This window comes from Accipiter gentilis, chromosome 3, assembly GCF_929443795.1.
Source record: "Accipiter gentilis chromosome 3, bAccGen1.1, whole genome shotgun sequence".
NCBI classification, from domain to species: Eukaryota; Metazoa; Chordata; class Aves; order Accipitriformes; family Accipitridae; genus Astur; species Astur gentilis.
Window position 1 is genome coordinate 38501428 of NC_064882.1, and position 13655 is coordinate 38515082.

The 13655-nt window shown below is 39.6% G+C and overlaps 1 protein-coding gene across 8 annotated transcripts in view; it reads right to left on the reverse strand.

Moving 5' to 3' along the window:
• Positions 1-13519, reverse strand: part of GRK4 (G protein-coupled receptor kinase 4) — a 45460-nt gene extending 31941 nt beyond the window's left edge. For 6 of the 8 annotated variants that reach the window (XR_007510334.1, XM_049835402.1, XM_049835424.1 and 3 more), the window contains exons 1-3: positions 13231-13519; positions 2577-2663; positions 1795-1907 (exon numbers count right to left, since the gene is read on the reverse strand). Coding sequence is in view for 5 of the 8 variants with exons in the window: in XM_049835402.1 (XP_049691359.1) it covers positions 1795-1907; positions 2577-2663; positions 13231-13282 (252 nt within the window). In the remaining 3 variants the exon portion in view is untranslated. Of the gene's footprint in view, positions 1-1794; positions 1908-2576; positions 2664-13230 lie in introns of those variants that run through there. The other 2 variants (XM_049835462.1, XM_049835453.1) reach the window with 2 other exon arrangements.
• Between the last annotated feature and the right edge of the window lie 136 nt (positions 13520-13655).

Consider the following 13655-nt stretch of genomic DNA (forward strand, 5'->3'; position numbering starts at 1 on the left):
CCCAGCAAGATCATGGAGCAGATCCTCCTGGAAACTATGCTAAGACACATGGAAAACAAAGAGGTGACTGGTGACAGCCACCAGGGCTTCACTAAGGGCAAACTGTGCCTGATAATTCTGGTGGCCTTCTACGACGGGGTTACAGTGTTGGTGGATAAGGGAAGAGCAACTGATGTCATCTACTTGGACTTGTGCAAAGCATTTGACACTGTCCCGCACGACATGCTTGTCTTTATACTGGAGAGATGGATTTGATGGATGGACCAGTCGGTGGATAAGGAATTGTCTGGGTGGTCACACTCAAAGAGTTGCAGTCAACAGCTCAACGTCCACATGGAAACCAGTGACGTGTGGTGTCCCTTAGGGGTCCTTACTGGAACCAGCATTATTTAACACCTTTGTTGGAGACATAGACTGTGGGATTGAGTGCACCCTCAGCAAGATTGCCAATGACACCAAGCTGTGTGGTGCAGTTGACATGCTGGAGGGAAGGGATGCCATCCAGAGGGACCTTGACAGGCTTGAGAGGTGGGCCCATACAAAAACTCATGAAGTTCAACAAGGCCAAGTGCAAGGTCCTGCACATGGGTAGGTGCAATCCCAAACACAAAAACAGGCTGGGCAATGAGTGGATTGAGAGCAGCCATGTGGAGAAGGACTTGGGGGTGTTGACAAGAAGCTCAACGTGACCCAGCAACGTGCACCTGCAGCCCAGAAAGCCAACTGTATCTTGGGCTGCATCAAAAGAAGTGTGACCAGCAGGTCAAGGGATGTGATTCTGCCCCTCTACTCTGCTCTTGTGAGACCTGAAGTACTGCATTCAGCTCTGGGGCCCCCAGCAGAAGAAAGACTCGGACCTGTTGGAGTGAGTCCAGAGGAGGGCCACAAAGATGATCAGAGGGCTGCAGCATGTCTCCTATGAGGACAGGCTGAGAGAGTTGGGGGTTTTTAGCCTGGAGAAGAGAAGGCTCTGGGAAGACCTTGCACTAGCCTTTCAGTACCTAAAGGGGACCTACAAGAAAGCTGGAGAGGGACTTTTTACAAGGGCATGTAGTGATAGGACAAGGGGTAATGGCTTTAAACTGAAAGAGTGTAGATTTAATTAGATACAAGGAAGAAGTTCTTTACTCTGAAGGTGGTGAGGCACTGGAACAGGTTGCCCAGAGAGGTTGTGGATGCCCCCTCCCTGGAAGTGTTCAAGGCCAGGTTGGATGGGGCTTTGAGCAACCCGGTGTAGTGGAAGGTGTCCCTGCCCATGGCAGGGGGGTTGGAACTAGATGATCTTTAAAATCCCTTCCAACCCAAATCATTCTATGATTCCCATTGGCAGGCAGATATTTAACCATTTCCAGGAAAGCAGGGCTTCATCATCATGCGTAATGGCTACTTGGCAAGACAAACACTATAATTAACTTCAGCCCTTCCTGCTTCTTTCCCTCAGGTTTTATTGCTGATTGTGACATCCTATGGTCTGGAACATCCCTTTGGTCTGTTGGGGCCAGCTGTCCCAGCTGTGTTGCCTCTCAGCTTCTTGTGCACCCCCAGCTGACTCACTGGTGGGGCAGTGTGAGAAAAATAGAAGGCCTTGACGCTATGTAATCACTGTTCAGCAATAACTAAAACATCCTTGTTATCAACACTGTTTTGGTAAAAAATCCAAAACATAGCACAGCATGAGCTACAATGAAGAAAATTAACTCTATCCCAGCCAAAACCAGCATAAAAATCAAACTTTTTACAAAGATGTATGAGCTATTGCCTACTGATACCCATCTCCAGTTTCTCACTGCTTACCACTGCATCCAGAAATTCAATGCACCTTTTCAAATCTGGTCTGGAATCACAGAACTGTCTGAAGAGAAGTCTTCCTATTGGCTGTTTGTCACAAAGCTGGTTATAGTCTCTTTCTGAGAAAGAAATAGTAAGTAAATATATTTATTTATTTTTATCTTTGTCATAGCATGATCCTTACTCCCATTTGAGAATAGGTCAGAAAAACATCACTAAAATGTGAAGATTTTACATTAACATATTTAGCCAAGACATCAAAAACATGCAATGATCCCAAAGAATAATGAAACACTCACTTCCAGCCACACATGTCTCTTATAGCGTATTACATTTATTAAAAACACATTGAATGGTATGGTTAAGTTTCATTTAGGCTGGGGGGTGGAAAGCAACAACACTGTGAAATAACAATCCCAAAGCAAACAAGATTGTTTGGAAAGGAGTAATACAAGATAATAACAGAAAAGGTTAAAAAATTATTACAAGGCATTAAGAAAGAAAGTGAAATATATTACCATGTCATTCAAATTACAACTTGACTCCTTTTTCTAATTCATGGCTTTGTAGATTTATCCTTTAGGAGCAGTTTCCTCTAACAAACAAGGAGCTGTGATAGAGCTTTTATCTTCTTATAAATTTATCTTCTCCATCACATTAAAAGTTTTAATAGCTTTTTTTTGCTAATTAGCATTCAGAAGCAAGACAGAATCCTTTCAGATAACACCACCAAACTCTTACCCTTCCTTCTCAAAAAAATCAGACAGACCATTCTACAGGACACCTACCGATTGAGCATCTAATACCTTCACAATGACTAACAGGTGGCAACTTCAGCATCTCTTTCCATTTTTTACTACGCCCACTCCGTTTGCCTAGAAGAAAAATATGAGTAATGTAAAATACAATACTGTGTCAGAATAAAATTAAACATAACATTAACAGTATAAAATTAGGTCACTTCTGCACAGATCTGTCAGACTGCTTTCATGCCTAGAAACAAATCCATCTACAAGGAAATCCAAACAAACTTGATATAGAAGAACTTTTATATGAAAAACTAAAAAATGCAGAAAGTCTTTTGCAAGACAAATATTTCACATTTTGGCTGTGCATACAGAATGTCTCTGCAGAGACAAGGCAAATATCTAGGTATTCTGAAAATTACAAACAAAACTGAAACACCAAAGACAGAAACCAAAAAAATTTGAGAACTATCTCTCAACCATGGTGAAGAATGGGAGACATTAAAGTTGAGTAATGAAATACATAGAACAAAGTTCTTAAACATATTTTTGTATAATTAAGTTGTATATAAATATTCTCTTTCTCTTTTCAAGCGCAGTAACTGTAATAAGAGTAGACCCCACTAATAAATGAGTGGCATTGCTCAAATACACACCATTTATTCCAGACTATAGGAGGATAAAGGATACCAGGAAGAACTTAGCTGTTGCAGGATTCAGATCTTTTCAATGCTTCAGATTTCACAGCACTAGCATTAAACTGGTTTTTAAAAAGTACTTCAGTATTTTCCCCATTGTTTCTCAAAACATATATCTGTACTCCATTTTCTATGTTAAATTGGAATTTTAGCATATTACTTTGACCTGAAGAAGCCAATTCCATTTACAGAAGATACACATACTTATCAAAAAAGGCAAAAAGATAGATACAGGAACATATATATATATATTTTTAACTGCAAAACTTTTCATCGGAAGAGTAATTTTTGTGTTGCAAAATATTTTAAAAGAAGATTTTACTAAGTGATATGGCCAGATGCGTTTCCACATGACAGAACAGTAGCAAAAACTGCACAGAAACTTTCTAACTGTACCAAAGCAGTATGTACCGTTAACCACAATGGGAGAGAAAGGAAGGGAGTTACCCTATGTAACCCGAATAGAAACCAAGCAGCAAATAGTACTCAACTCTTTCAGAATTAAATCATTGGGGAGAAAGGAACTAACATCTTCAGAATAATAAAATACGTATTAAAAAAAACCCCTCTTCACTCAAACATACAGCTTCTTGAACAATCCCACCATTGCAGTCAGAGCAGTCCCAGCTTAGTATACCTTAGCTCATACCAAATTTACATGATCTCTGCTAACACAAACATTGACATCTCACTGTGCTGCTGCAACAAAACATTCCCTAGTATCACTAGAAAAGTAAACAAATAAGGAATACAAAACCTTAAAAATTTGGCTTGCAGAGATTCTTTGAACTGATACCCACTTTCTAAAAGACTTTCTGCACTTTATTTCCTAATATTGCTTTGTAAGTCATTCTCTTTCCAAAATATTTTAGAATACAAATATATTGAATCTACTTCCTCCCTCATACTTCATGCAGTACCAGAACTAATCATAAAGCAATAATTATCAGCATCACTAAAATAAACTCCAACTATTTAACAAAATATTTTTGATGATAAAAAGGAGTATATACTTGAAGAAAATCAAACTATACAGAGCAAAGAGCATTTCTAACAGAACTGAACACCAACAAAACCAAGGAATATTAACATAGCTAGCCTGTACACATACAATGAATAGAAAAGGACTGGGTATAGAGTATTATGTGATCACAGAAAACAATGGACAGAAGTGTCAACTTAATTTTTAACCATGCAACTGAAAACTACACTAAGCTGCAAGGTCCACAGAAGTTAAATTTCTTCTGTTAGAAACTGCTCAGAAAGACTCGTTTGTGCATGACACAGTATAAACAGTATTGACCAAGAATGATAACTGACCCAAATTAATACCACAATGCTGTTTGGAAGAAGTAAAAGTGAACTGTGATATACACCAAGCATACATCTTCTGAAGCACTGTCAAAAAAAAACAAAAACAAAAACAAAAACCAACAACCAAAAAAACCCCCAAAACACCCAAGCCAAAACAAAAAAGAGGATCACTGGAGCATTATACTTCAAGTCTAACAGAAGAAAGTCTGCTGTATTTTGCCCCAAATATTTGGCCAGTTACTTACTATGTGACCATTATGAACTTCATTTTACAAAAAGAGATCACATGCTAGAATACACTTTAATTCACCATCCTACAGAAGTCAATAAAGACTACATATAATTTATTAATGATACACAAGAATCAAGTGCCTAGGAGTATCAACTAAATTAACATGCTCTCTTTCTCTGAACTGACTGTTCTTATATTTACAGCAAATGCACAGAAAAAGTCTGTATGTCCCAATAATGTAAAGAAAATGCATGACCTACATCATTTACAGATAAATTAGCCATTTCTGGTAAAAGTTATGGGAGGAGGCCAATTTGTTTGTCGTATTATTCCCTAATTGCAAAATCCTTTTCCATTTCTAAGGCAGTTTAAAAGAAGTATCAAATCAAATTATAATAGTTGTGGTTTGTAAGTGTCTTAATATTGATTTCAGAGCTTCTATTCTGGATCTCATTCTAAAATACTGCAGATAGAATTCTTCCAGAAAGACCAACAGCTTACTTTCTAACACAGCAGCAACAAAGCCATTAGGTTAATCTGCTTTATGGTTGACCTATGTGGTTCAGACAAATTACCATTTTTGCCTCTTTCAGATGTAATTGCTGGCTAGAACAATGTCCAACTTGAAACGACTCATCTTTTACAAAGAGAAGGGTGGATGCAGCAATACACCATTACAGTGAGGAAACACTGCAATTACATTTTCAGGTACGTGAGAACCTTACCTTCTCCTCCCCAAATTACTTCTTACAGTTAGAATTTCAGCATTTACCTCTTCAGATGTTTTCACTTCTTAAAAAGATACATACTAAATTCAGTTAGGTCATTGCATCAGAATATGGTAAGGCAAAGATGTTTAGATGTTTTCATTTTTTCAACTTTTTTTTTTTAAACTTCAGAGAAATATTTGAAAAACATGTAAGGCAAGGTGGTAGTCTTATTCATCAGTAAAAACACAACTAGTTGCAAAAAAAGAAACTGCTGTGGCAAAACAAAGCAATCTGGTGCAGAAACAGATTTAGACAAATAAGAATATTTTTTAAGTCATCCGCTGGACTTCCCACAGCCACAGTGATCTTCCTTACAGACAGGATTTGTAGCATGACTCTCATTTCACTGAGTACAATGTTCACTGAACATTATTAGTCAGTCTTCCTTGAGATAGAAAACTTGGATTCTGTCCTACAGAACGAAAATAGTGAGAAGCATCGTACTATCTTTGGCTAATAAATGTACACAGACAATATGTGGTAAGATGCAGTGGCTACTATGCTGACACTGAGATTCCAGCATTGAGCTCTTGAGGGACCTCCATGCTTCAGCTTTTGTGCCTGTAAAAGGCAAGCAACATATCTCTGTGGTTGAGAAGCACAGAGCTACGGAGCACTAGGGGTGCATGGTTGCTTACAACATCATTCTTGCAAAACTGATTCCACAAACCAGATTGTCAGATACCAGCTGAGAAATTCATACTAGACCACACCCAGATAAGCTCTGAAAGCAGAAAACTGCAACAAGAAGACAATTTACAGCATGCCTTTAACTGTATAAATCAAGCAACTGGTTCAATGAAAAATGCAAAAGAATTGATGCAGAAGCTCTACATCATCTACACTGAGATGCATGAGAATAATCTGGGTACACACACTGTCTTACATCTTTCCCAAAGCAGAAAAAGCTGCAGGCAAGCTTCCTAACAGATTTTAAACTAACATGAATTCAAATCTTCTCTTACTTACAGACACATTTTCCTTCAAACCACTCATGATAACGATTAAAACCTTTCACTGAAAAATCAAAACATTCCTGTTTAACTATGGCCTTATGCTACGAAGACATTTGTAAACGCTGCCCACTAAGTAACAAATTTTTATGGTATGCCCTTACTGTGCAAGATCCACCTTCAAGACACAAAACACTGCAGAATACCTCAGGTCCTCGGATCAGAATGGTAACACTGACGTACCACTAGCTTCAGGCTAGGAGACAAGTTCACATATACCATCACCTCAAGGAAGGCTGTCATGCTTCCAGTTCTAGAGACATACTGCTTTATGGGGTCTCTGCAACCTTCTCCATTGTGCAGGTCAGATATTTTTTTTTTTTTGACATCTCAGTTCCTTGAAAAACAAGCCTGGTCACAGCTTAACAACTAGGTTTAACAGAATGGCATCTCTTTTGTATGGAGAAAGATTTTTTTTTCCCCAGAAGTATGATATATATAATCTGGCTGGCTCTCAGCAAGTTTACCAGAATCACCTAGTGAAAGTTAAGGTTTCAGTGCAAGGTAGGCACCTAACTCTTCAGCATTAAAAAGGCCAAGGCACTTCTGAACACAAACAGAAGAAAAAATACAAGCAGTTCAATAAATAAACACATAAAAGATACCTATAGATTACAGATTGTTGTAGCAATTTTAAGATAATATTCCTCACACTCCTGGATTCAAGTGCCTAGAGTCAGACTTCAGCAAGGTAATGGTCGAGTCCTCTTGCTCATCTAGCTGTTAGAGCAGTAACACTGTAAGCAGTTAAAAACCCCAGGTATCTACGTGAACATTTGTGCAGCTTGTTTATATGCACAATTATTTATTGTTCCCACAGCTATAACCACTTGAACAACTGGTTCTTCACATCAGCTCTATATACAATTCCAGTAATCATGTGCACATTTAAGAATGCTACTGCATACATGCTGAACAGCTTCTGCACTTCTCCAGAAATTAGGTATGAAAGTCTTGTATCAACTCAGGTAAATGTAACTAATCTGAACCAGAATTTATTAACCTAATCTTGCACTCAAACAATGTAACATCTGTGTATCCATTTAATTTTGATATGTCTATAACAACTTAATGAACAGGCTGGGGGTGGGGGGGGGAGAGAAGCTGAAACTAAGAAAACTCCAATTTTATGGACAATTCCTTGTTGTCTGTAAAACAAGGATTATTTTTTTTTATCATGATGGCACAGCAAGACTGCAACAGATAGAAAAGAGGCAAGATTCTTTTAAGCAGATTGTGAAACCTCTAGTTATAATTGCCACTTTTGAAATAACCAAAGCAGCAGCGTGTGTCAATAACTAGACCTCTCATATTTATTTAGTAAATGTAATTATTTAGATTCCAACATGCCCGCATGCATTCTTCTTACAGTTCATTAAATAAAGGACAAAAAGGCAGACATTGTGCATAATTCTGTACAAACACAGGAAGACATGTTTCCTGCCACAATGAGTTTACAGCAATTTAAAGCACAATGCAATAAGGGAGTGCAATAGAACATAGGAGGCAAATAAGGGAAGAACAGAAAAAAAATAACAGCAACTGCAAAAACAGCACTCTCATGTTAAAATTCATATTTGGTGCTGGTGTATGAGTGTGCCTTGATTTCCCACTTGTCCATACTCCTTAAATAATCAAAGATTTTAGTAAAGTTTGAAAGCCAGACTGCAGTGATCTGAGCAAACTCCTTAGAATTTTCCTCCTAGTTACAAATGTACACATAACAGGATATCTGCCTATATATCCCCATAACAATACTGAATTATTACCTTATACTGCAAGCAAAAGTAGGATGTATTTTGCTTGCAGAATTATTCCAGTTATTTTTAAACCTAGACAGATAAAACACAATTTGAGTGGACTGTTTATTTTTTGTGAAGAGTGTTACACTAATACAATTTCAATTCTGAAACAAGTATCTTTCAGGATTTGCTTAAGCCAAACTGCAGTCACATTCTGTTACTGAAAGGTTCCTGCTAACTGCTAATCTTTGGGCTGCACTTAACAATTATCAAATCTGCAGGAGCTTGCTGATCCATCTGAAAACTAATTTTGGGAAGGAAACCCCAAACCCAAAACACCCAGCAACATAGAAAAAAAACCACCACAACAACCCACATACCCTAGATTGGTTCATGGATCCAGTTGGAAACTATCTTACCCATTCTGCAACCGCAGGCTAGAACCAATACAACTAAGAGCTTGGGGGAAAATTTGCTTGAGGCATGATCTTAATTCAGGCTAAATCAATCATGACATATAGGATATTATATGCCTAACAGCAGACCCAATTCTCATTCACAAATTGCTCCTGCCAGAGCAGTACAAATGAATTTTAAAGTGGATGCAAATGGACCAGGTATGTTTAAAACATACTCTTGGCATGGATCCTCAGTTGGAGTAAACTGCCATTGACTTCAAAGGAACTACAGATCTACCCTTTGGACGTATTTTTGGAGACTATTACTTTAGGCAATGAAAAAAGGAAGGCTCCTAAGTAGTTTAAAACATACAGCAATTAATTTCTTACCTTCAAAACATCACAGACTATGTGTGGGATACTGAAATGAATTTGGGGCTTACATAAACTCAAAGGATTTATTGAAAGTAATCGACATAACTACGAAAACCAGAAGATACAAATATAAATAAAAAGTGAATATAAAATAAAAATACTTTTTTGGTGAACTTTCAGATTTTTTTCAGAATAACCTAGTTTATTATTGTTCCCATTTATGGGATAAATTCTTCAATGTCCTTCAAGAGATACTCACGTCAAAGATATTTCTGCTCAGAAAAAAATGAATGTGTTAATTCCTCTGCTCTAACATAAAACTAGAAGTCATATTGCTGTACATCATTCTTCTACGCATAAAAATCTCTATGTGAAAATCTGAGTAAGGAGATCATGAAATTGCAAGCTTTTGCACCATCTATCTTACATCGCTATCATTTAACACTTACCTGTTTTTCTATCTCAGTTGCTGCACTTCAGTGATCATAAGATCAACTTTAGCTTGCCTTATAATCTCTTGTTTTTCTACTGAGTCACTTGTCCTTGTTCCACCATTGGGTTCACCTTAAGAGGAAGTTTTCCGTTTTTCTTTCTCACATACAGATTTCCCTCAAAAAGTAATGTATGCACAAGAGGAAAGAACTGGATTGGCACAGAAGGCCACTTATCCCAGAAAACCAGGACAGGGAATCCCAGAACACTTTGCCCTCCAGTTTTCACACAGAGGCAAACCCATCCATGGACAGGTTGACTAGAAAAGTGGACAAGGAAAGAAAAAAAAACTCCCAGTATAGCTCCTGAGTCCTTAATCTTTCATCCATAAAGTACTTTGTGTCATCACAATATTTTCTAGTAGTAGGTACATACAAGAGTCATATATTATGAGCCATCACTAACACCCACATGTGCAAAGAACTAGCATTTGATTATTTACAAAGCCACATTAAAAGAAGATAAGGAATCCTCATAGCTTTCCTTCTTCACATAAACAAGTGTTGTAGTTGCCAGAGAGAGATATTACAAGTCTTTATTGGAAAGAGACAGGCTTCTACTAAAATAATCTGTTTTATGAAAAGGTTTGAAAAATCCTTTAGAGAATCACATCATAAGCCAAAATTTAAAGTTTTGAGGCTGGGAGGAAGCCGGGGTTTGATCTGGCCTGAAAAATGTGACTGGTGAACTCTTACAAACTGATGTTATCGCATGCAAATTGGATTAGAAGATTCACGCCTCTAATGAAATAAATTAACAGTAACACTATTAGTGAGATGGTAGAAGGTAGGTAGTCTAGAAATAGACAGCAATACCACTTTGTTTTTATTCTGTAGGAGAAGAAAGTACCAGTGTAAGATGCACTTTGTCTAAGAACCCTAGTTAGTTCCTGGCTCTCTAATTACATAGATCAAATTTACTGTCTATATATCAAATCAGAATTAAACAGTAGACATGAACCTAGCTGTTCAAGGTATGCTAATTCTCCACACCTACAAATGTAAAACCCAAATGATGTTCACATCCTAACAATACTGACATCTAGAAGGATTAGACTACCTAAAATTAGAGGAAAATGATGAGTACAAATCTGGGATCATAATTTTGACTGTTAGTTCTGGTTTATGTGCTCAAGTGTGATTTGTTTAGACTTGGTGTTATTTACCAGGCACTTCTGAATTCTCATTAAGACTCTGCCATACCCTTTCACCAGATGAGGACAAGTACACAACATCTTAAATTCAGTTTCTGTATTTGCAACATGAAGATGACGTAACTCTAGGGTAAAAGGCTTTGTAAGATGCTTTCAAGAGTACAAACTTTGTCTACTCTCATCTTTATCATGAAGGAATCTCAAGTTAGACTGAGACTGACCCATGGAAGCCATAATTAAGCCTACAATGATTTCTTTCAACATGCCACTGAAAACTATAAAATAAGAGCACAGTAGTTCACATCTTATTTCTTTTGCTTTTACAACTGAAATATTTATCCAGGTCAACACCTTCTCTTACCCAACCTTTAACACACTGAAGAATTGGAAAAAGGATTACTGATGTAGCTCAAGTCTATACATGAAAGTAAGTGAAGCTGCTATTTTATACTAGCTTAGGATTTTGCCTTCTTCCATGAGAAACAGTAATTCTGCACTTTTCCATGCTATCCCACCTTTCCATACAGTCTACAGTGAGATAATACGAAGGTGGGAAGGAAAAGGTCAATTGAAAGTCTGCCCTTCTGTCCCAATTGTGAGGTCCATTTAGCAAAGAATATTTTTCAGTAAAATATCTACCTCACATACTAACTTTGAAAATTCCATTCCCTTGGAGTCTACTGGGCACATAAGAACAGAGCTGGGACAGGGATTTTATGGAATGGTCCTGAGAGACGGAGTAAACCAGACATTCCCAGACCAGCCAGAGCATGCAACAAACAGAAAATACTTTCATTTCAAGAAGCATTTTGAAAAATGCGATGTAAAAAGTACCCCATGCACAGGAACTCACACCTGACAAGGTAAAAGACCTTCTATCAATTGATCAATGGAGTTTTAGAGTTTCAAAGCCAGAAATCACGTTTTTGTGCATGCTTACACAAAAGAGCCCAGGCCAACTGAAGGTACAAAAGAGTAACAGCTTGTTACCATTACTTTTGTAAGTTTCACATCAGGTAGAACTGATCTTCTTCACATCAGTTGCTGTCAGACTTTCATTTAGTTCATTAAAATATCTTGTTTGGTCAGTTCTACCACTATACTTTATTTTAAACATAGTGAAACCTTAACTAAAGAGGCAACCTGACATTAAGCAGCCACTTAAAAGCCTTTCCAGATTACCACTCCACTCTTTGTGGTGAGGGTTTGGGCACAGTAAAGTTTTGAGCCAGATTCCACTTTCCCTTCGTTTCTCAGATCACTTCAATATAAACTCCAAATTCAGGCAGCACCACCACAGACATGTTACCGTCAGTGAAACCAGCCAAAACATGTCCTCTAGTTTGAGGTGGTCTTTTCAGCTAAGGTTGGGAAATGGCCCAAAATTGTGATCACTGTTCTGGTTTTTAAACCCCACTTCAAAGTCAAAAAGCTGATTTTCCTCTCTTGCTGCTTAAGGCAAATTTAACTGGATACACATATGGCGTAAGTGCCAAACCCATTTAGAGTTGGAGGAACTTGCAAAACGTACAGGGGCAGATTCTGTTGTTCTTACTCACTTTAAACAGCTCCAGCTAAACTAATGGGACTTCTCAACACAATTAAGAAAAGTAGACCCAATCCAAAAAGAATATTCACATTTCATAGTTGAAAAACATACTTGCCCTGAGTAAAGTGGTAATCTGGGGAGGCTTTCAAGTGGCCATTTAATGGACAGTTATATACATGAAAAAGCAGCAGGACAATCTTATTTCAGGACTTTTTTTAAACAGCAACCATGTGCTAGACTAAATTTTATTATCTATCCAAAATGTTTGTTAGTTGGGGGAGGAATCTTCAAGTCAAGATGTTCTGGGGAATCAAACTGTAAGTATTAATCTAATGGAAAATCGCACACTTTAATAATAGGTTAACACAAAATATTCGACTGCAAAATACAGGTAGTGTTCACCAGCTCTGTTTTTCACGGGCAGGAATTTCAGCAAGACAGAGAGCGAGGTTCTCCCAAAGAAGATCCAGAATCATAGAATGATGTCACTTTGTCCTTTATACCCACATGCATACATATTTATAAATACACCGAGGACTACAGATTAACGATCTTCTTAAAACATCCAGCAAAACCACGATTTGAATCAAGAGCCCGAAGGGCGAAGGAGAGAAGGGCTTTTTTTTTTTTTTTTTTTCCCCAGATGCAAGCCACAAGCCAGTAACTCCAAATCCGCCCCGCGGGAGGAGCAGGGCAGGTGCCTCAGGGCACTGCCCGGGACTCGCCGCTCCTGCCAGCGCCCCTGAGGGGGTCCACGCCCCGCGCGGACCCCCCTGCCCGGCAGCCTCTCCTCCCTCCCCACCCTCTCCTCCTCCTCCATCACTTCCTCTCCCCCCTGCCGGCTGGCCCCTTTCCCCCTCACCTCAGACCCTTTTCCTCCCCCTCGGTACGTCCCCAGCCCGCCCCGCCTCGCCCTCCCGCTTCTCCTCCCCCCTCGCCGCCTCGCCCCGCGGCTCTCACCCTCCCGGGCTTTCAGTAGCACCGTGTTGGCCACGATGTTCTCGATTTCCATGGTCGGGGGCTCCTTCCCCTCAGGGCAGCCGGAGTGGAGGCCGCCCCTGCTGCCTCCTTCGCCCCCTCCTCCAGCCCCGCCACCGCCGCGACGCCAAGCCTCCGCTCATCCGGCCCCGCAGGACCTCAGCGCCGCGCTCGCCTCTTCCCCATCACCCGCTGCTCGCCCCGGCACCGGCCTCCCCCTCCCCGAGGGCGGAGGCAAGGGGCAGGCAGCGACCGCCCGCCCCGACCATGGCTCGACCGCCCTCCTCCGCCCGCCTCAGCCAGCCCCGCCTCTGCGCTCCTATGCCACCGCCCTCTCCCTGTTCCCGGGGACTTCAACTCCCAGCCGGCAGAGCGCGGCGTGCGCCGGGGAGACGCCGGCGCTGCCC